The 24441-nt window shown below is 41.9% G+C and overlaps 1 protein-coding gene across 7 annotated transcripts in view; it reads right to left on the bottom strand.

The window, feature by feature from the left end:
- The window catches only part of SEPTIN8 (septin 8), a 67808-nt gene that overhangs the window by 27417 nt on the left and 15950 nt on the right, over window positions 1-24441 (bottom strand). For 3 of the 7 annotated variants that reach the window (XM_054977744.1, XM_054977745.1, XM_054977750.1), the window contains exon 2: window positions 2718-2832. In XM_054977744.1, coding sequence (XP_054833719.1) covers window positions 2718-2832 — 115 coding nt within the window. Of the gene's footprint in view, window positions 1-1762; window positions 1844-2717; window positions 2833-2933; window positions 2979-7986; window positions 8051-16936; window positions 17002-24441 lie in introns of those variants that run through there. The other 4 variants (XM_054977749.1, XM_054977747.1, XM_054977746.1 and 1 more) reach the window with 4 other exon arrangements.

Below are 24441 nucleotides of genomic sequence, written 5' to 3'. Positions count from 1 at the left end.
CAGGTAAGCAAGCTTGTGATTGCCAATGCCCACACTTGCATGCATACAGCTCATCTGGCAAATGGAAGAGAAGGCCTAATTTTACAAAAGAGGCTGCAAGAGGGAAAGAAGCTTGAATTCACTGACATTTACAGAATATCAAAAAATTTTCCAGAAAATTATCCAATGCCCTAAACAGATTGTGATAAAATGATGTCACAACTTGGGAGGGGTGAGCGTAATCTGGGCGGAATTTGTCCTCTGGAGTGCAACAGGGTTCCGTCCTCTCATCCATGCCTTTTATTTATTATATACAGACATTATACGTATACACATAAATACACATGGGGAGGGGGAGAGGACACATGGAAGGAGTCTGTCTAGAGCTCTGGGGTTAGGTGTCATCAGCATGCAGACGACACCACACTCTGTATTTCATTATTCATTCCTCCAGATGTACCCTTTGTGGTTCTGTACATGGTCAGGTGACTAAGAAAGAACAAACTGAAGTTGGATCCAGAGAAGAAAGCGGTAGTGCTGGTTGGGAAGGCTGATGCTCTAGATGGACTGGATCTACTTTTCTTCGACAAAGCGGAGTTGGCCTTTTCAGAGTGGGTTAAGAGCTTTGGGGAGCTCAGGGACCCAATCACGCGGTTTGAAAACAAATTGGCAGCAGGGGCCACAAGCACCTTCTATCAGCTGCACCTGGTTCTCCAGCCTCTCTTCTCTAAAGCTCATCCAATCTGGCCACACTGATTCATGCGTCTGTAGTGTCATGGTTGGATTACTATAATATGCTCTCTGTTAGGCTGTCCTTGAAGACAACCCAGAAAATGCAGCTGGTCTAGAATGTAGCAGCCTAACTATTGTCAGGGGCTAGCTGATAGGAGCAAAGCTTGCCCATTTTGAAAGAGCTACACTGGCTGCCAGTCTGCTCCTGCACTCAATTCAAGATGCCAGTTGTGGCCTCAGGCCCGTCTAACTGAAGAACCATTACAGCTCATATGTCCCTGTGCACCAGCTTCAGTCTACAGGCTGCTGGCTGGGTGGCATACTCTGGGTGGGTCATTTAGTTAAAGTTCCTGTGCTGCGAGTGTATTGTTTATATCTCAGCATTCCAACAGGTTAGCTTATAGAAATAAAAATATAGATTAAGATATTCCAGATCACAAAGCACAAATAAGAGAAGAATTAAAAGATGGACCTCATCAATGGCATGAACAGGACAAGTAATCTGTCCTGTGAAAACACTGCAATTGGTTTGAGCAAGTCATGTAATAAAAAGGAAAGCAAGACACACACTGAAAAAAGTGACAGATGGAATGAAAGCTGCAATGCTTCTGACAACAAATTGAGAGCACCTGCTATATATATATATATATATATATATATATATATATATATATATATATATAAAAAAAAAAGATTGTTCCTGGGATGTACATAAAAAAGATTGGAAACATTAACAGAAGGCACCATAAAATCTCAACAAGACCCAGAAAAACAGGTGCTATTGTTAGAAATTGAGAAACAAACATATACAGACAATTAGAACTCTTGGTTTGTCACCAGGCAAGAATGGAAGCATTTGACAGCTCTGTCTGTGCTGAATTTTTCAGGGAGCAGGAAGCAATTTTTGAATCTTCATTTGAGCTTTTGATTTGAACACCGAGAAAAAACACGTATTCTGTATATGCTCAATTTACATCTCTCCACCCCATCAAAGTAAAACTATGTAGCATTGCTTCAGCATAGCAGATTATGACACTGCATTTAGTCATACCGTGTCATGTGGGGCTGTACGGCCCATGGTCTGGATCCACCTGAAGACTTCACAGAAGGTGGTGGTTGAGTAGATCTTTCCCCCTTCTCAGACTGTTCTTTGTCCTGAAACTCTTCTCTGAGGATCAGCAGAGCCTTGGCAAGTAAAATGAGCCATGAGATGGGTGGGATAGGGCAGGAGGGCTGTAGTGATGGTGGGGATTCAGTAAATCACCTCTTTCACTCTTCTGCAGACACAAGCAGAAAATGAGACTTTGCTTGAGTCCTCCAGGTCACTGCGCACACATACCCCCATCCTGGGGCTCATTTTGCTTGCAATGCTCTCCCTATCCTCAAAAATAAGTTTCAGGACAAGCAACACGCTGCTCAAGAAAGGGGAAAGACCTCCATCAACTTCTTTTGCAAACTTTTCCCATGGATCCAGTGCAAGCAAACATACTGTAGCAAATGGGACGATGTTATGCAACAAGCCAAAATGCAAATACATCCCTCTGGCATACGCTTCAAAACATTTTTCGCCAATAAAAGGTTAAATGAAGTCTAACTTGCTAGGTCACATCAGATCCCGCCCTCCCCTCCAAAAGGAGTGGCTTGAGAGTGAACCTCAGCAGTGAAATTTTAGTCAAAAATTAACAGGACTTTATGACTGAATTCAGTATACAAATTACAAGTCTTGTTATTTAGGTGTTTGTTTTCTACAGGGAATGGTCAAAAAAAGTATGCACATTATGCACCTGCCAAGGCCTTTTTATATAGTTTTTTTAACAGAGCAAAGGTCTAAAATAAGAAAAATGGGTTGTTTTAGCTCTGCCTTAAACAGAACACACAGTTGCCCTTTAAGTTCTTTCCTAGCACATCAGCTACGGTTTGGCAGCTGCAGCTGAGAAGCACTTGTGCTGGTTTCTGCGTGTCATTTTTCTCAACCATTTCTCCTTTGCAATAAACACTCTACTCACCCACACAGAGGATGTTGAAGCTGAAGCCTTGTGCCACAGATTTGCTGACAAGCTGGTCAGGAAGACTGTCAAATCCAACATGGCCCCCCAGAGAGAGATTCCGTTTCTCCTCATTCTGTTAAAAATAATTGATACCACTTAGCAGGGGTTTGCAGAAAGGAAGTTAACAGGAGTAAGAGACTGGGGTGAAAATACAGGCCTCTTAAGAACTATTACCATTTTCCTTGAAGCAGAGCAGGCTTGCTTGTCACTGAAGCAATACTACAGCTGCCCACGCAGAGGTTTATTATGTTTTTATATGCCACATTCCAGACATACTGGTAATTACAGTCAAGCATCAGAAGGGAAAAAAACCCTCCCTGATCTTAACAGGAAATTATCTTAAAGAAACAGGCTGCTACACTGTGAAGATGCTTCGAAAGGACAGCTAGTACAATAGGATTCAAAGACTTTCATCATGGGGAGGGGGGGGAGGTAGATAAAACAATTCACATGTTTCATTCAGCATTCCTAATCTCTTCATTTTTTTAACATCTCCCGCTTCTCAATCATGTTAGCAAAGTTGAACTTTTTTTCCAAGCACTTGATCTGTTTCTTTTGAATCCACCATAAGCAGCTTTGTTCAATCACGTTGTGGACAGGATCACAGGTGGGGCTGCACATTACTCTACAAGACTAGGGAACCACCTCACCATCTGTGACTACACCAGCTTTCTTGTTAAATAATCTTGCTCTACCCTACCCCCCTTTTTCCATCTCTAGGTGTTTCCATCTGTTCCTTTTCGCTCAGCAAAGACAACCTTTACAAGAAGCGTTGCTTATTAAAGGAGTAAAATATTTCCAAATTAATAGCACCTACCAACTGCAGAAATGGAAGGCACACAGGCCACCTAGTGCAGTCAGGATGACCCAGGCAGTCCAGAGCCCACTGAGACTGAATCTGCAAATAAGTATTTAGTGGAAAGCTTCCAGTAAAAGCAATACAGGGGACACTTTGTTAACCAGCATCCATGGGGAATGGGTGTTGCCGGTTAACTGAATATGCCAGTTAACAAAGCTTTACCCAGCAGCAGCAGCAGCAGCGTGGACGGTTAACTGAATATGCCAGTTAACTGAATATGCTAGTTAACCGAGTTGCTGGTTAACTGAATATGCCAGTTAACAAAGCTTTACCCAGCAGCAGCAGCGTGGACGGTTAACTGAATATGCCAGTTAACTGAATATACCAGTTAACCGTGTTGCTGGTTAACTGAATATGCCAGTTAACAAAGCTTTACCCAGCAGCAGCAGCATGGACGGCAGCCATGCAAGTAACTCCATTTGGCTCAAGCCTATTCCGGTGGGTAGCTGTAATTGCCTATTGCAGCATAATAAAAAGGAGTCCTGTGGCATCTTAAAGACAAGCACGTTTTTTGCTTGTGAAAGCTTATACGGCTAGAGCAGCAATAAGATTCACATTGTGCAGCCACAGAAGCTAATGCTGCAATAAATCCGCTGATTTTTAAGGTATTTCAAGATTATTTTTTTGTTTTGATTCAAACACGAATCACATGAGTGCTAAGCCATACCATACAAGGGAAGAAGAGCTACCACCACCACCACACACACACACACACACAAACAGCTTCTAGGCTTCTTTCAAGCAGAATACCTTGTATGCCTTTTCTGTTTTGATAAAGCCCTGCCCATGTTGCATGGCTGGAAGTCAAAGGCTTTACACAAAACAGAAGTCAAGCTGCTGGAACTGTAATTATGGATTCTTTAGGTCTGCACACTTGGGAAGGGCTACCAGCCAACAGAACAGTCTGGCCTATTGTGCCAACTGTTATTCTGTTTTAACCCAATGTTTCTAAATTCACAAGTAAACTTGTGTCCAAATTAAGCCAGATCTAATGAGTCTTTATTCTAAAGAACTGTGCAAAGAGCCTCTTTCAAATGAACGTAATTGTACGGGTCTTTATGCATTTTTTCCTTTCACTGTTATGTCATAATGCTGATCCCCAGGACTTTAACCTATTCTCTCTCTCTCTCTCTCTCTCTCTCTCTCTCTCTCTCTCTCTCTCTAAGTGTTTAAAAAATAGTTACTGACCCTTCAATTAAATCTCCTTCAATGTCTCCTCTTAAAATCAATTTATACGTATTAGCAATTGTAATCCTGTACAGGTTTATGATGCATTTCCCTTCCACTTATGCCAGAAAGAAGCATTACTACTGCCACATTTAATGCAGGTGACAACACCAAGAATAGTTTCCAGCTTCTTTAAGAACAAACAAAATTACCATACATTACTAATTAGATGGGCACTACCTCCTGGAGTTAGAACAGAAGGAGAGAGGAGTCAAGAGATATGCAATATTATCTTTCCTCAATTTTCACAAATAATACTGTGACGTAGGAAACACAACTTCTCCAAAGGCGCCATAAAAGTACTTCCAGCCATGCTGTCATTCAAACCTAGGAAGCCTTACTGATCACAGAAGTAGCTGAGGCCAAGATCCATGAACTACTGACTTATATGTTATCTTGCTATGGGAGGGTGACCTCTGTGAGTCAGTGGCATCAGAAGTAAAATCCAATTTTATTTATTTATACCTCACTTTTCTCTCCCAAAGAAGCTTAACAATACGGTTCTCCACTCCTCCAGTCTTATCCTCACAAAGAACCATATGAGGTAGATTAGGCCAAGAGGGTGACAGCCCAAAGGTTACTTAATAAGCTTCCTTGGAAGAGTGGAGAATCAAACCTGGATCTCCAGATCCTAGATCAACACTTCATCCATTATACTACACGGGCTCTTAACTCCACAACAGACAAAAGCGCAATAAAGGGTTCCTTTTCCTTTCACAACTATGCTACAAAAGGCTTCACATACACTGAATTCATAGAGCTGCTAAAAGTTTAGTTTCTCTGCTGAGGAAAAACATGTCTGCTGAATTAATTATTTTATTAATAAAAATTAATTATTAATTTTTATTGTCGAAGGCTTTCACGGCCGGAGAACGATGGTTGTTGTGGGTTTTCCGGGCTGTATTGCCGTGGTCTTGGCATTGTAGTTCCTGACGTTTCGCCAGCAGCTGTGGCTGGCATCTTCAGAGGTGTAGCACCAAAAGACAGAGATCTCTCAGTGTCACAGTGTGGAAAAGATGTAGGTCATTTGTATCTACTCAGGAGGGGTGGGGTTGAGCTGAGTCATCCTGTAAGAGTTTCCCAGGGTGTGGAATGCTAATGGCGGGAGGCTTCACTGTATCCTGAGGAGGTTCTTTTGCATATGGATTGGTACTTGATGTGCTAATCTTCTCTGCAGGGCTATTGTCAGGGATAGAATGTTTAGTTAGCCTGGTGTTTTTCAGAACTGGCAACCATGCTCGGTTCATTCTTAAGGTTTCTTCTTTCCTGTTGAAGTTTTGCTTATGCTTGTGAATTTCAATGGCTTCCCTGTGCAGTCTGACAAAGTAGTTGGAAGTGTTGTCCAGTATTTTGGTGTCCTGGAATAAGATACTGTGCCCTGTTTGAGTTAGGCTATGTTCAGCCACTGCTGAGTAGATACAAATGACCTACATCTTTTCCACACTGTGACACTGAGAGATCTCTGTCTTTTGGTGCTACACCTCTGAAGATGCCAGCCACAGCTGCTGGCGAAACGTCAGGAACTACAATGCCAAGACCACGGCAATACAGCCCGGAAAACCCACAACAACCATCGTTCTCCGGCCGTGAAAGCCTTCGACGATACATCGAACACCTCTACGGGGAGGAAACATTCCAACAGACCCGGAGATTGGAAACACTTCGGAACAAGAAAGCACATCTACTCTGTTCTTTAACCTTTCTTCTACGCTGCAGGGACACAAGAACTATTCCATCTTTTCTCACAACTAAAAGAATCTTCAAAACCACACAGGCGAACTGCACAGGGAAGCCATTGAAATTCACAAGCATAAGCAAAACTTCAACAGGAAAGAAGAAACCTTAAGAATGAACCGAGCATGGTTGCCAGTTCTGAAAAACACCAGGCTAACTAAACATTCTATCCCTGACAATAGCCCTGCAGAGAAGATTAGCACATCAAGTACCAATCCATATGCAAAAGAACCTCCTCAGGATACAGTGAAGCCTCCCGCCATTAGCATTCCACACCCTGGGAAACTCTTACAGGATGACTCAGCTCAACCCCACCCCTCCTGAGTAGATACAAATGACCTACATCTTTTCCACACTGTGACACTGAGAGATCTCTGTCTTTTGGTGCTACACCTCTGAAGATGCCAGCCACAGCTGCTGGCGAAACGTCAGGAACTACAATGCCAAGACCACGGCAATACAGCCCGGAAAACCCACAACAACCATTATTAATTTTTAATTTTAAAAATAATTATTACTTTCAATTTATTCTGCAAATCCTAGTGGTTGAGTAGAAAATTAATATCTATGCTTGTGGACCAAGCTTCTCCATACACATAAATTCTGCACAGATGTTCCTGAGCAGAAAGACTGTCAACAGGAGTTAAAATGCTTATGAAAACTTCAATGAGCTGCCAATTTTTTTTTCTTTATTCTCATGAGGAATACAAGATTTTTCTCCATCCTCTTCAAGATTATTAAACAAAACATTAACTTGTTCGATGCAATGTAAACATTTCTAACCTTCCCCGCTTTAGAAGATCAAGCAAGAAATCCCTTATTTTATTAGACAAGAAAAGAATCCCATCACAAAAATGCTTTCTTGACTACGATAGAAGTCTGTGGCCCAAATTCTTTTTGAAACGGATACTTCATCATGATTGCTGTGCATATTGATAGATGTTTGTTCTTTCTTTGTCTTTTGAAACAACAGCACAACATTCTCCCAAGGGGACTGCCAAACCAGGAAGACAATCTGACCAGAACAGTTTGTTCCGCTGTTATCAATTCTGTCTGACCCATCAATATCAATTGTTTTCACCAAGAGAGGAAGACGCTATAATCCAAAGCACCCCACTGGGACTGACTAGTTTTCCATTCCAACAGTAATTAAGCCATCTTAAGTACCATACAGACAACCAATTATTAAAACAAAAGCCTGGACCATGAATGCACATTTTATATAGAATGTGAGCAAAATTGTATTAAATACAGAATGCGCTTTTGAAGCCATTTTTTCCTCTAATAATACAATATCATTAAAAAGGCGCAACAGGGGAGCTGTTACATTGGACTTCCTTCAGTACAGAAGCCAGCCCGTTTTAGAAACTGCCATTGACAGAAAGAAAGACATTTTAATAAACAAACCATCGACGTGTGTGATCATCACAGGAATCAACAGGAAAGTCACTTGCAAGATTAAACAGTTAAATATCTGTCCTCAACATCCAAGAAAATCTTCCTGCTCAACAGATGGGTGAGGGCTGACATAATGTTCAACACTGGGACAGAGATCACAAGCCTGAATTTGCCCCAGTTCCACATCTCTCTTAGACTAGGAAATGTATCAATGTTTCAAGGCTCACATCAGGAAGAAGAGATGGACAGGACAATGAAATGAACAAGCAACTCAGAGGAAGGCTTGTGCATACCTAGGACCATCTCTGTCTTCTCATCTGTGTTCCATTCTTGCTGCTGTCCCCTGCAGGCTCACTGTTCTTTTTCCCACCCCCTTCTATTATTCTGTTCTGATCCTTATTAATGGAGGCTGTACTTCCACACAATGATGTTTTGCTTGACACACATGTCCACAAAGATTGCTGGCCTCACTGCCCTTTTGCTAACCTTCTTGCCCATAGACCAATGATAGTCATGTATGGCTCGGAAAATAAGTAGCAACTCTTTTGCAGTTTACAAAACTTTTTCTTTCTGGTTGCCTGGAAAGGATTCTCACCTTATCACAGGAAACTGCGTTTAATTTTTTTTAAAAAAACTTGTCTGATTTTGCTGTCAATGTAGGAAAGCTAATTACCACCAAATCAGAATGTATCCCAAAGGCAGGATTGGCTTTTGCAAGATATTTTAGACCCAACCCTTGATTTGGTTAAAGCATAAACAAAATACAAAAGATGAACACAAGTAAAAAAAACCCTAAGTGGGCTTTATCTCCACCGCCAGGAAAGGAAGTAAACAAGGCCTGGTACAGAGCTATGATTAGAATATGAATGACCCAGAAGACAAGAGACATGTTCCTAGGCAACAGTCAACATCAGTGTTATGAATTTAAAAGCAAGCTCCGCCATTGTCAAGACAAGCTAAACCAATCACAGAAGATGACAATGAGAATATGTTCAATGGGACCTATTTTTCTGATGAGTTCAGCTGCTTTGAATATAAGCCAAGAAGCTGTGCGCACAGTCCATTTCTTAAACATTTATACTGAAAAGCTAATGAGAGTTAGTGACCAACAAGTAACCTACATCCCATTACCATTTTCAAGTAAGGTTATCAAATAGCTGTTTTCCAGTAGATTCAGATCCATCACCAGTTGTGACTGAGCATAAAAAAAACTACAGGATCAGCAGTCTCTGGCTCATACCGCCCTCAATCCTGTAATCAATATGTGGGAAGAGGTTTTACATAAGAGGAACAGATCCTCATTCGGGCTTCACCAGGCACATCTGGTGATGGATACCTGATGCAGCACAGCAGCAAACGCACCATCTTCTACTATGTTTGTACATCAATGAATGGAGACACTGTCAGTTCCAAACTGCTGCTATAGTAGCGCAGGTGCCACAAAAGCTTCCTTTGTATTTTTAAATATGAAAATGTGCAACAGAAGAAACCAAATGAGCAGCTGTAAATTTATGTCCTCACCTGGGGTAGAGGGGCATAATGCTGCCAGCGTACTGGCAAGTAAGAATTTTTCCAAACATTCTGCCATAACCAGATAGAGAATATTAAAGAGAAAAGGGAGATTTCAAAGGGACTGGAGAAATATTAATTTACTGGGGGGGGGGGATTGTGTGATCAGACCAGTGGCCCAGCTTGTCCAGCATCCTGTTTCACACAGTGACCACCAACTAGTTCTCTGGAGGGCCAAACTACAGACACAGAGTCCGAGGGCCCCCCCCCTGCTGCTGCCTCCTACAAACAATATTCAGAGATATACTGTCGCTGGATGTGGGAGTTCTCTTTAGTCATCTTGGCTAGTAGTAATTGATGGGACCTCCATGAATATTTCTAATACACTTTTGAAGCCATGTCTAGTAATAACCATCACTATGTCCACTGGCAGTAAATTCCACATTTTCATTTTCTTCTGCTTATTCCTGAATCTATATCCAGAGGTTTTTCAAAAACCTGTACCAATAATCTCAAAAATTGTTCTAGCATATACCCTGCTCGATCTGATCAGGACAGATAACTGATTTTAAAAGTATTTATCTGGTTCATTTTTTTGTAAAGAGACATGAATAATAACTAGCTTCAAAAACAAAACAAATAAATCCTGCCAGTTTAACCTCGACCATGAAAAGTAAAGCAAAATAAAGCTTCCAAAATGGTCAGGCTCTGCCTTTGACACATAGCTAACCTAAAGAGAGTTCCATGATGAAGCAGGCACTAACAAAGCATCTCAGGGAATCTTTACTGTCCAGATATAGTTCACAGATGGCAACCCATGAGAAAGGGGCTCTTGCCCTGAACAAATGTGTACACCCGCTGAAGCCATGGCTCACTGTGCTAAACTGTAGCACTCAGTTGGATTGGGGTTGCTGCAATCTTTTCTATAGGTCCTGAAGTACCACAGGCCTAAGTTAAAAGATATAAACTTAAGCAGAGCACTTGCACAGGGTGACCTTTGCTGGACTTTTCCATGCCATTTTAGGTCACATTTGGAAGCTTTCCCATAATTTTTTTTTAAAAAAAAAAACTCTTTACATGCTGACACCTTGGGGGAACAGCCAACCCCATTCTGCTATAATAGTTTTGCATATGCAGGGGAATTTAATAATTTAAAGACAGAAGGATTCACTTGAACTCTGAACTGTTATGGTCCACTAAACAGTACACCACAGACTTCTTGCATCCAAATCATAATTCTGAGCACTTGATGAGACTTGACTTACTGGGCTGTATCCTACTACTCCACTCAGATAAAGGTAGAACAATCCATCAGACTAAGAAATTTCTCCACCTGCAAAATGTGCCACCCTTAGCCGAACAGGATTATAAGATCCATATAGTTATATCCAATAGCACACAACAAGCTGCTTTTGAAATCCAGAGGATTATCAAACCGTTTATAATACAGCATTGGAGGGAAAGCACAGAAGTGAAAAAGCCAGAACCCTTTGACATGACTTAAAAGACCTCAACAAATTGTGCTGACACATTACAGTCAGAGGAGTCCTCACAAAAACAGTAATTGCTCAAGAGCAGTAATATGTTGATTCATCTGGAGAAATTGCCTAAGCAGCTGTATCTCTAATCTTTCTGGGCTGGAAATTAGTCATACCTGCTGCAGGCACATGGATGGAACGGACCTATGCTGCTATTTAAAACACAGAATTCTAATTTTTATAACCAAAAAGCACCCATATAACCAGAACACACACACACACACACACAATAAAACATAGGACAGAAATCTTCCTGATTATTCACTTATAACATCCTTTGCACTTTAGTGCTTCTCAAGATCTTCAAAAAAAGCTTCAAGAATGAACCAGTCAAACAAAACTATTTCCTAGCTTATGAAACTGGATACAACACAGGTGCTCCCTCAGACATCATTAAAAGATTAATGCATTCTGAGATGAGAGCAGCCCCATACATAAACATATTTCTGACAAGTTAATAGTGTTAAAGGTGTTAAACGGCGAAATGAGATACTGTCAGATCAAGCATCACCTAGAATTAAAAACAATCACCGACAGATGAATTCTGGTCCAGGAAGTCTGGGCATTTTTACATCCAAAGCAGAATATCCTCTGCCCCAGGACGATGATAGACTTTGCTGAAGACTTCTATAAAAACTTACTTTCATAACACATTAGGGCTATTTAGTTTGGTAGAGTGGTGATTAGGATTCACATTATTTATTTATGTCATTCATAGTCTGCCTTTCTCACTGAGACTCAAGGCGGATTACATAGTGTGAGATTCGTACAGTCAATATCAAGGATATTTCAATAAACAATGCGTTAATGTGATATTACCACCACTCTCTATCTAGCATAAATAGCTGTCAGTACTAAACCCAAATGGGCAATTCTAGCTAAAGAAGCCCCTGGGGTTTCAACACGAAAAGGTAAGTCAGTTCTCCCACTGAGTTTTGCAAGTCTTCAGAGCACTTTGGTCCTGGCCAATACAGTTAGCACTTTAATTTACACAGCCAAGTGTTTTTGTTTGTTTTGATTAAATTTAAAGCTCAAATCTGAAAATAAAAGGAGAGGAACAGACTTTGTATCAGAGGAACCCCAGCAGAAAGATTTCTAGTTTCACTAGAAACAAAATTCTTATATGCATTCTGAAACATTGCGGATCTTAAACTACCAAAAGAATGCTTAGAAGCAAAATGTATCCTTTTGTTTTACATACAATGCACAAGAACAAATATATGTATATTTGAAACTCTAATCAGCAAATCAACTTACATAACTCTTAGCTACTTTAGACCCATTGGCTTTGGAAGGACCACCCCAATTAGTTTTCCTTTTGTTATTAAGCTCTTTGTTCTGCAGACTTTTACGCATGACCAGTATTGTACTGATGCACGAAGGCCATTGCTCCCATTTAATTCTCTCAGGATTAGGTGCCAGGGTCTTTAATGACACCAACTGCGTGCCAGAGAACGAATAAGCAAGTGATCTAAAAGCTTTGTTCCTAGCCAAAGGTATAAATAGAGAGTTGCATTGCCAATACTAATGCAACTTGCAACAGAACTTAAAAATAATTTAGAGTCCACTGCCAAATTTCCCATGTACTTGAAAAAGCAATTTGTAACTCTCACAAAAGTCTTATCAGTGGAGTATAACAGTGAGAGTGTCAGACTAACTCTGGGAATAGCCTACTCAGCTATAATGCTCACTGGGTGATAACTGGCCAGGCACCCTCAGCCTAACTTACCTCATAGGGCTGTGGCAAGGAAAACTATGTCAGCTTGTATCAACCCAGAGACTCTCATCCCCCGTCCCTGAGAGCTTTCCAAGTCACTCAGGACCTCTAGGAACCTCTAAGCTCTGGTCATTTGTTTGGAGCACCCCGGCTTCCTGGGTTCTTTCGAGTGTGTGTAGTACCTCCTTGGCAAGCAACACTGGACACAGGCTGGTAAAATATATTAAAAAAAGAACATAGGAGCGTGTGCAAGGCAGAAAGCACTCTTAAAAAGCATTTAGGCAAGGCAGAAAACAAATAATAGCTTGCTGATCTAAATATGTTCTAACTGGCTAAAATACTACTGGCTATCTGACTAAGCATTCTCTGAGTTGTTTCCAAAGCTGGTTTGTCTTACCAAAATCCATCAATCCCAAGCTTATTCTAGGCATCCTGGAGGCAACATGGAGCCAAAGAGCTCACTCTCTCATTGCAGGTAGTTGGCAATGGCTACAGGGTAGAACAACTGATCCAAACTGCCTAGAGACAAAGAGGCTTCTTGAAAACAAGGGCATCAGCCCACTCGGGGAACCAAACAGGGCTTGGTTTCTTAACTGGACATCACAGCCTTATGAAAGTTTAGGGAGTAAGGGTATGGCTGATATCAGCACCAGGTTCTCGCCTTCTCCAAGGCCACTCTCTCAGAAGAAGAAAGTAGCCCAGGTGCAGCTAATTAACAGAGCTTGGGACTTTCCCAGTAGACCAGTAAGAATTCTGCAGGACATGAGGCTTGAACCAAAGTTTCAAACTTAACATTCTGTATTACGTGATACATGGCCCGGTCGTTAAAAAGCTGTCCTACTCTCCTTAGAAGAAGAAGAATATAAAAGTATAATAATACGTTGATTCAAAGGACAGGTTTCAATCTCATGCACTGCTTAGGAGTAAAATGAAATGAAAAGGGTATGGCTTACTTCTGAGCACTGTACTGTCTATAAGACATCCCAAAATGTTCCAGCTGCAGGGGCTTTATATTATCATCACTTTTTAGTTATTTTAAGTGATTTAGTATTTTGTCAAGAAGAAGAACATGACAAGATGACTGGAGTCCTTTACACTTTAAAACAAGCCCAATAAGCCAAAACAGCATCCAATGCCAATATGCCATAGTACTAAAGGCAGTCTGAAACTTTTAGTTTTCCATCTGAAACAAGCTTTCAAAACTCAAAGCCATTTAGAAAAGGGATTATAGATAACAGAAGCTTTTCATCAAGGAGCAGGTGTTTCTCTCAGCATGATAGTTCCATCTTATTCTAAAAATAATCTATGAAACTTTGAAAAATAGTGATTTGAAATTAAAACTTGGTATACTTTGCTGTATACAAAGAAGAATAGTTTAGATCTTAAAGTTTTGCATCTTTGTAACTTTCTGCTGGTAAGTGAAGCATTTGTGTTATATGCCCTGTGTGCGCGAGACAGAGGGGATTATACCTCTGTCTACTCAACAATTATTTTAAAATTGGGCATTCGGACACAGTACTGAAGAGGGAATAGAGAGCTGCAGTAACTGAAGCAGAGGACCGAAAACTATTACCCAAGTCTGAACAGCCATAACTTGTCATTCAAATTATGAACTTCAGTTAGGGTAGCGACCCTAATAAGGGCAAGACGGCCATGAACTTATCAGTCTACTTCCACATCAGGGCAACTCCACTCTGGCTCAGAGCTTCAGACAGTTTCCCATACTATGCTGGATGCCTCACAGCCTACACATTCGAAATGTGCTGAGAGGGGCCAGTTCCCACGAACTGCTAGGCTTTGGTTAAGTGAGGCCCTACATGGTTTCTGTTCCGGACCCCTCCGTCAGGGGGACCTGAGGAAAAATAGGCTTCACCATGCAAGTGGTGTTCCAAAGTGTTCATCAATGCTCCCTACTCTCTCTGTTACACAAATTAACACGCAATGACACTGTCAGATGTGGCAAAAGCTCTGTTAACAAATGGCAGTAATCCAAATCAGAATGGGATATCCTACGATGCTGCAGCTCAGAATAGCTGGGGGAAGAGCCATTAGCCCCCTTGACAAGGGTTAAAAGGGTTTTAAAAACCCAGCAAGCTTCCATAACAGAGTGGGCATCCAAAGCTGGGTCTCCCAGATCCCTGTCCAACACTCTTAACCACCACATCACACTGGGTCTCTCAATCACTATACCTATACCACACTGGACCATGCGACACTGTCAAGGAGAACAGCTAAGTGCTGCACCCTTGGCCAGAATGCCAGCTGAGGTGGGGCCCCAGCCTTAATCCAGCCCCAACAGCAGCCTCAGAATAGCTGCCTTGCAGAGGACTAGAAGAACAATGCATTTGTGTCCTTCAGTCTATCTACTCTTCCATCAGACCTGTGCAAAAGCTGCCTTGTCCCCAACACACCTGTTCTGCAACTTAGGGAATGGGAAGCGAATGCAACTAAAATGAGACCTTGCTTCCTTCTCTGCCCAACTAAAAGTTGGTGGAAATTGGCACCTCTCTCTACTCCAATAGAAGCTGAATTGATAATGTTACTTATGTTGTATCTTTTCTTCAAGAGAATTAAATACAATGAAAACAATCTGGACCAAGTTTGGGCCAATGAGCCAAGAGGCTCCACGGTGAGCTCAGCGGGACTTCTAAAGCTCCCCCTGTCACCGCACCACCTGATAAGATTTGGCAGAGCTTCAGGAAGTGGCCTCTGATGCAACATATGCTGCATAGGGATAGCAAGAGGTGAGAGAATGATGCTCCAATGTTCTCAAAGAGAATTTTGTGCATGCTTAGAAAAGCTTGTTTGGACTAGAATGTCAGTGCCTTCAGGAAGGAAAGAATTTGGTACAGGACTGTTCTGTTAATTGTAAGCTGCTGAGCATGGCTGGTGGCAAAAGGACAGGAGGTATCAGAACACCTAAAGAAGTTTCGATTTAGAAATGCAATGGGATCACCTTACAACTATGAACATCTCTTTGGGAAACACTGAATTGGAGTCAATCCCAAATGAACTAAAAACCTGTTGAAACCTATTCATCAGATGTACTATCCTACTTCATGGGTTGGATCCAGTCAAATTTTCTGCTCACACAAGGCATTTCTGTCAGTGAAATACAATATTCCTCCCCCCACCCAAGCCCTTTGATCTCCCAGAAATGCTGTTCATTGGTGACAGGAATAGCATAAGAGGCAAGTCAGGAGGTCTGCAGCAGAAAGAGGAAATTGGTAGAAATTATCCCACCCTTTATGTTCGCAGAAAATTTAGTCTGGATCTAGCCCAATGTTTCTGGTCTCTGAATGGGTGCTAGTTTATATATTTACTATGTATCTAGTTCTTGCGACAAGGCAAAAATGTACTTCATGGCTCAGTGATAATGTGCAGACTTTGCATGCAGAATGTCTTAGGTTTAATTCCCAGCCACTCCAGTTAAAAGTTCTCCGGTAGCAGATCTGGGAAAGGCCTTCTTTCTGGGACTTGGAAAGCTGCTGGTAGTCTGAATAGTCAGTACTGAGATAGCTGAACCAATGATCTGATGCTGCATAATGCAGCTTCTTATGTTCATCATTAGTTACGTGACCACAATTTCCTGTCAGTTTCTTCAAAGACGCCACACACACCACACACACACACACATCTTTAAATTTATGAAACCCAATTAGAACAAAAATAGTTCAATGGTACTTCAAGTTGCTCTTAGGTTTCCCCTCTCCCATTTTTGCATGATCTTCACATAACAAGAAGGGGGAAATAGAATAGATATATGAATACTTCCATATTATAAATTCTATAGCCACATTTACCCCTTTTCCATGATCAACATCTTTGTCTTTCTAATTGTCAGGATTACAGCACCATCAAACCTCAATAATGAGATTTTTAAGACATACGGTTGTTTAACCTTATTCTCAATTCCCCCCTCTTAAGTACTGGCTCGTATCCTACCATCCATGCATGGAAGGCAGGTGGAGTTTTCCAACATTCCATTCCATTCCATTCCTGCATCCCTTCCAGCACACAGAAAGATCACTCCAGGAGCTACATGGAGAAATTCCATGTGAGTCAGAGTGCTGCAGTCACAGAAAGAATTATTTCAACTGTAATGATGAAGGGGAAAGTGGTGAAACCTCCCCTTCCTTTCTTGTCCATCAGCTCTGCGGACACAAGACACAAAAGGAACAGTTTTACCCCCTACCTCTTCACTGCTGAGCCCCAATTCATTCAGTGTTATCTTTCCAGTGAGTTGGAAGTGGTTGCAGGAACGGTAAGGAACACTGGAAAATAATTTCAGATGGGTAGCCATGTTGGTATTCCATGCCTGAATGGTAGGATAAAGGCCAGTAACTTCAATGATCTTCAGTGATGTGGTGTTGTGATGTCTTTCTACTGTAAAAACGATAATCGATTCCAAACTAACATCAATTAAACTGTTTGTAGTTAAAGAACTGGCAGCAATCTAGAGATACACAGTAAGAACTAGTTATCATTTTTTTCAAGTAACCCACAGTAAGTTCCAAAACTTACTAGTGTGTGCGTTATCCAAAGTAGTCTCTGGACAAGTGAGAGCCAGTATGGTGTAGGTTAAAGTGCTAGACTAAGATCTGGAAGAATCAGGTTCAGATCCTCACTCGGCCATGGAAGTTCAGTAGGTGACCTTGGGCCAGTCACACGCTCCACCTAACCCTACTTCACAGGATAAAATACAGAAGATGAAATGCTGTGAGGGGAAAATGTTGTAAGCCGCTGGGGAGGGGTGGGGAGTGTGATATATATGAAGTAAATAAATAAAATAAACTGTAAACAGGCTTCATATCCAAGCAACATTTCCATCTCTCTTTGCTGTAACTGGATATTAGACTGGAATATCACCTTGTTAACCCAATAACACACTCTTTGCATTGGCTACATCACTCTAGATTTGTGACATCAGGTGCAAACCTCCAAGCCAAGATCATGTCCTCGTGAAATGAAAGCAGCAGCAAAGCAACTGTGCTTGGTCAAGGTTGTACCCAAAAGAAACTTCTTCTTATTCAACATCCTTGATACTCCATCTAGTGAGGCACTTTAAGCAATTAGTTTTAAAATGACAGTCAACAAACAAGATTGTTTAGTGACTAAATACTTTCTAAGACTACCCTGATTATATATGTATTTATAAGCTCCAAGACAACAGCACAGTAGGACCCATATATGAAACCAGATGTCACCGTTATTCATCTGGCAGGCCATACTCTCTCAAGTGAAAAATGGTGATCTGGCAGCATTATTCATATGATGTAGCACTAATACTATATGATATGGCACAGAAAAGCACCACACAAACTGAAGATGAATAACAAAGGATTTCTCCCCATACCCTGAGGAAACAAAAGCATGCTCAAGAACATGCAATTTTACAAAAGGAACCAAGTTCCCTGGTTTTTAAAATGAAAATAATTACTTGTAAATTCAAGTGCTACATAGTGGAAGATGTAGAACACTGGGAAGCAGCATCCATTGGTTCATTTTAAATATAAGCCACCAGGAGAAAGGCCAGTTAACATCACCTGAGGTGCTTAATTATAGCACCATCACAGGTTGGCATACTTAGAGCATCTACCTGTCAGCATGAATCAATGGCAGGGGGAGAGCCCGTTCTTTGTACTGTCATGAAAACATGATACGTCAGTACAGTAACACGTTGAGCTCAACTACAGTTCTATAGCCTTCTCTCACACAGTCTTGAAGCTTTGGCAACCATTTTATATACTTCAGTATAGGGGAGGGAAACTCTCATAGCAACACATTTTCTATCACAAGAGGTCTCTACTGAAAAATGCATATTGGTTCCCAAAGTACGGCATGATTTCTCTCTTGCATGTACATGCAATAAGTGTGATACGAAATGATGACGACGACGACGACGACAACAACAACAACAACAACAACAACAACAACAACAGCAGCATTTGATTTATATACCGCCCTTCAGGACAACTTAACATCCACTCAGAGCAGTATACAAATTATGTTATTATTATCCCCACAACAATAATCACCCTGTGAGGTGGGTGGGACTGAGGGAGCTCCTAGAAGCTGTGACTGACCCAAGGTCACCCAGCTGGCTTCAAGCGGAAGAGTGAGGAATCAAACCCCATTCTCCAAATTAGAGTCCCGCCACTCCTAACCACTACACCAGACTGGCTCTTACCTGGATGCATCAGATCGGCACAGTGGCAGGGAAAGCTCCGTTCATTAAGGATTGGGTCAGAATGCTTGCTTCTAAGTGACTCTTAATTCAACTGTGCTGTTAATATATGTTGTCCACAGGGACTTGATAGCTCCCATGACATGAGCATCACCAGCATGGCTCAAAGTTATATCAACTACATTCAACTAAAAATGCTAATTAGCTATGGTCATCTGCTTCATGATGAACTGCCAAAGTGACCCTCCATGCTGGCAAGCTGCCCACTGGTACTCAGCTCGCCAGTACTCAAAAGCTATACAATAATAATTCCATAGCCTGCACACAGTATTAATCTAGAGCTGATCATCATGGTACATTTCTACTTATTGTCTCAAGTCTTGTATACCTGGACATAAGATATTTGCACTTCCTCCAACCTTTCTCATTCCTCATCCACCTAGTGTAAACACTGGTTGATCAAACATTGCAGGCATTTTGTACTCTGAGCCTCATTCTCTCTCTCTCTCTCTCTCTCTCTCTCTCTCTCTCTCTCTCTCACATGGGCACAAATATTCAAAGACTTTCCAAGGTAACCAGATCACTCCATGTCAGCAACCTTTGTTAACATACAGAATCTCAAGTTTTGCAAAACAGTACTATTTCATACAAAAATGCTACAAGATTAACCTTGATACGTAGGTTAGGCATTTTCCAGTACAACCTTCTTTGGGTTTAGATTTACAACTCTGAATAGGATTGCACTGTTTTTGGTGACGGTGCATTTAGACTAGCTGTTCCAGATATAAACTGCCGGCTCCAGTTGCACAAAGGTTGTGTGAAAACTTTAGACTTTCAGATGCCTATAATTCAAAGTTCCTCTATACCCCACCCCCTAAAAGCCCAAGGAGAAACTTAAATGTCTCAGAGCAGGGTTGTTGTCTAGCCATCTCCCTCACATGTTAGTTTACTAAGTGAAGGGAAGTTTTCTGTACATTTAATCTAGAGAGCACCATCTGGAATCCAAACTGGATTCCCAAACAAAGGTTTTCCAATATAGTGAGAAGAGCGCTAAGGTTTAATCAACTGATGCAGAAAATTCTCTTGTGTGACCCAGCAGATATCAATCAAATGATTTTTTTTAAAGAAAAGCAAGAAGCTATCATCAAAATGTTCAGTTAGCTGATCCCCGATTATTAAGGGACACATGCATTCAGAGACTCTCTAGGGTAATTTTGTATTGAGCAACAAAGCAGCCAACTTGAGCAGATTGTGAGAGATTGGAAAGAACATAGCAAGGATTACAGTCTCACCATTTTGTTCATTTGCAAACTGCAACACATTTCCAGAATGCAAATCAGGAAGGAGAGAAGAATCTTTTCAATGACATTTGCGGTGCTGTTTTTGTAGAACTGGATTGTGCAGCAGTAAAATGTTTGGTTGTTGTGGGTTTTCCGGGCTGTATTGCCGTGGTCTTGGCATTGTAGTTCCTGACGTTTCGCCAGCAGCTGTGGCTGGCATCTTCAGAGGTGTAGCACCAAAAGACAGAGATCTCTCAGAGATCTCTGTCTTTTGGTGCTACACCTCTGAAGATGCCAGCCACAGCTGCTGGCGAAACGTCAGGAACTACAATGCCAAGACCACGGCAATACAGCCCGGAAAACCCACAACAACCATCGTTCTCCGGCCATGAAAGCCTTCGACAATACAGTAAAATGTTTCTTCAAACGCTGTGTAGTTCTTTGGGCACTTCGATAACCCCCTCACACACTTATTTTCTGAATGGGAAAAATGAGTTAGAGATCTTCAATGACTTCTCAAACTTATTGTCCCTCTGTTCAAACAAAAGGGTGCGTCATACCAGCTCTTCCTGAACCCTCAGCCATTGATGATGCAAAATTACTTGCACTGTGAGCTTGAAAGACAAAACCCTGTCCCTACTGTCTAACTGTTCACTTTGTGACTAAAAACTATGCTAAGAAACTAATCTAACTTCATATTTGGCTGGATCAGTTCCAACAGCACATGCTTACAGAGAAATTGTTGCTTCTGTCTGGCAGAGCCACAACCATTATTAGTAATGCCTCCCTCTGACCTTTGAGAAGCATTTCTATGGTGCTTACAACACAGAGACCCTAATTCAAAGCTAGTCTTTCTTACAGGCTAAAATCCCCCACCCAGCATATGCATGGAAGGAAATTCACCACATTATGGCTTTTACCAAGAAAGCAGGAACAAAAACTGCAGCAATATAGATGTCAGTGGGGTCAGCACATAAAACCGCATCTCCTGACAATCCAAGGATTGCAGAAAGAGAAAGGAGGAAGGTGGGGGAGGAAAAGGAATCCAAAGGCACAAACGGATTCAAGCAAGGTCCTGGAGATACCCCCAAGGCCGTTTTTCAAACAAATTTGGAGATCTGGACTTCCTTTCACATACAGTTCCCCCCCCCCCCGCCCCGCCTCCTTAGAACTCCTTTCTCTTCCCCTCTTCTGAGCCCTTAACTTGTCCACTTTCATCCTGAATCTTCAAATCTGGAAATACATGGCCCAGCTATGTGGCTTGCATTTAACATGGATATTGTACCCGAAAAAAGGGCAAGAATGTAGTTCTGACAGAATCAAGCAGGCTTATCACTAAAAAGAGGATGGATACAATAAGCAGAGGATTCTAGCCTGTGCGTGTATCCTCTCTCCTGTACACAGCCTAACCAAGACAATGAAATGGGAGAGAGCACACCAAAATGCAGCATTTAGAACTGAACTACACAAGATGCCTGGCACATGTTGGGTTCCCGTAAGTTTACCTGGGAAGTGTAATTGGACACCACCCCCGAGCTCCCAGAGGAAAACTTGAGTGGAGAAATTTTTGCTAGAAAGAGAGTGTCTCCTGCAAAAATCTGCTCTGCTTTTCCTCCAGGAACTCAGGGACGGGGTGGGGGGCATATCAGAGCAGCAGCAGCAAGGCCAGAAGGACAGGAGGGAAAGAGTCAGCAAGGGGAGCCCAAAGAGAACCAAGCCCGAAGCTGACAGGCAACTAGCAGTGGCATCTGCTGAAGCTGCTACTGCCACTGCTGGACTCAACCATCCCTTCCCACAGAGCTCCAAGCTCAGAAGCCCCAAGTCTCTTTCCCTTCTCTGGGAGAAGGGATGGTTGAGTTGATGGAAGCCCTCCTGTTTTGCCACCACCTGCCTCCTTCTCCTGCCACAGCCCTGCACTCTCAGAAGCATGGGCGAGGAAAGACAAAGATGCGCTGAGAAGCCCAAGCTTCCCACCTTCCGGAGAAGGGCTGTGAGGTGTGCATGTGTTTAGGGATGATGTTGTTGGTCGGCAACCTCAATGGCCTTCCCTCAGGTGGGTCTGGTTGAGGGGAAAGTGGCTCCCCCCATCTCCTGCACTGTTCATCCTTTTGCACTCACAACCGCTCTCTACCCTCAGCCTAGTGAGGGTCTCTCACAGACGGAGTGAGCAGCCCTCCCTGGCAGTCTCAGAGAGGGGAAGGAGATTTGAGCCCCCTGAGCTCAGAGCGCTGTGGGAAGGGATGGTTGAGTCCGGCAGCAGCAGCCTCCGCAGCTCCTTCTGTCGCTGCTAGCCACCTGTCAGCTTCAGGTTTGGCTCTCTTCAGGCTCTCCTCGCTGACTCTTTTCCTCCCATCCTTCTGGCCCTGCTGCTGCTGCTATGACATGCCTTCCCCCCGCCCACCCCCAGAAGAAAACCTGAGTGAAGCAGATTTTTGCAAGAGACACTCTGTCTCTTGCAAAAATCTACTCGGCTTTGGTTTTCCTCAAGGAGCTCAAGGATGGGGCCTGACTACACTTCCTAAATAAACTTGTGGGAACCCAACACATGAAGAACACGTGCTGGGCATCTCGTCTAGTTTAACTCTTAGATGGCCTTCCCACATAATCCGAATGAAGCCATGACAAGACACTGCTTTGCACTGGCAAAAAAAAACCCTTCCAGCTGCTCTTATTGCCTCGAACATTTTAAAGTTAGTATTGCAACATGCACAGAAACCAAAAGCAAAAACAAGAACTTATTTTATAGTGTTTACTGGTCAAAGACATAGTATCTGGGCTTCACTGATTTCCATTAGTAGCATCTACTGGTCAGACCAGCTGGCTGGGATTAATTTCACTGGCAGCCAGCCTCTTCTCTCATCTCAAAATCCACTTCTCTCTCTGCTCATTAATTACTTTTACTGGATACCACTGCTGAAAGTCTCTGTCCTTCAAGCAACCTTACTGCCAAAGTTTAGTGATATGCAACTCTAACGTATTTCTCAGTTTAATATATATGTATGTTTTAAACGGTAGCTTACCACAAGGTTGTTTGGTTTAATTACAAATTCTTAATCATTTAATTGTTATTACACTGGGAAACAGCCACAAGCTAATTATGGGAAGTATATGTTTCTGCCACCACCCTGACCCCCCTTCCCCAGCAAGTAGTCATTATATTTATAGCTGAAGATTTTGATGTACTTCAAGATAACTGCAGTAATTTTGAGAAGTCCATTTTGTTTTCTCATGCTCATATTTGTTCTCTTAATACTGGGGACACAGAAAGTGGTCAGGTGTTGCAGTAAAACAACATAGGACCATTTTCTTTGAAGTAGCTTTCTATGAATGAGGAGTTTCTCCACTTGGGTAACATCTGAATATATAGTCCACCAGCTGCAAGAGGGACCATCCTAGGAAAATTGCACCACATTTTCTTTGAATATGTAGATCAGTCTGCATGGTAACAAGGAGTGGTTGAATATTGAGAAATATTTTTAACATGCACACTGGCATAGTGATGGTAGCTAGTAGTTACACCAGTGTGATATAACTTGAACCCAAGTTCAAATCCCCACTCTCCCATGGGAGCTTTCTGGGTGACTCTGGGCCAGTCATACACACTCAGACTAACTTACCTCACAGGGTTGTTGTAAGAATAAAATGGAGAACAATGTAAGCTGCTTTATGTTCCCACTGGGGAGAAGGACAAGGTATAAAGAAAGAAAAATAAATAAATAACTGTAGTAGGCAATTTGTGTGCTTGAAAGAAGAATGAATTGTGAGTGGTAAAGAATGTTCCAAAACACCAGATACTAGTTTGCTTAGCTTTAAAAATAGTTCTACTCACCTAAAGCACCCGTTGTTTAATATCTTCTCTTGTGCCTATAAATATATTACCTCCAAGTTTAAATATTACACTTTTACAGTTACACAGAGAAATCATAGGTAATCATATTACTCAAGAAAAATACAATAAAATCCCAGTTTGTCCCAAGCTCTCCCCTACTCTAAACAGTTGCAGGCATGAAAAAGAATTCTCGGTTCTCTCCTTTTGATCTCTTTCATGAACTGTTAAAAATTGCCAGACAACCCATAGAGCCAAACTGCACAACAGACTATTCTATTATTCTTCTTTTCAACAGGATCCTTTTATCTCTTCCACCAGATGTAAGAAAGCAGCTGGGGTGGTAGTGGCCCTGAACGGACAGTGGGAAGGGGAAAGGGTTAAGCAGCCCTTTTAATCACATTCTT

Source organism: Eublepharis macularius, chromosome 4 (genome assembly GCF_028583425.1).
Source record: "Eublepharis macularius isolate TG4126 chromosome 4, MPM_Emac_v1.0, whole genome shotgun sequence".
Lineage (NCBI taxonomy): Eukaryota > Metazoa > Chordata > Lepidosauria > Squamata > Eublepharidae > Eublepharis > Eublepharis macularius.
This window is presented reverse-complemented; position numbering and strand designations above follow the sequence as displayed.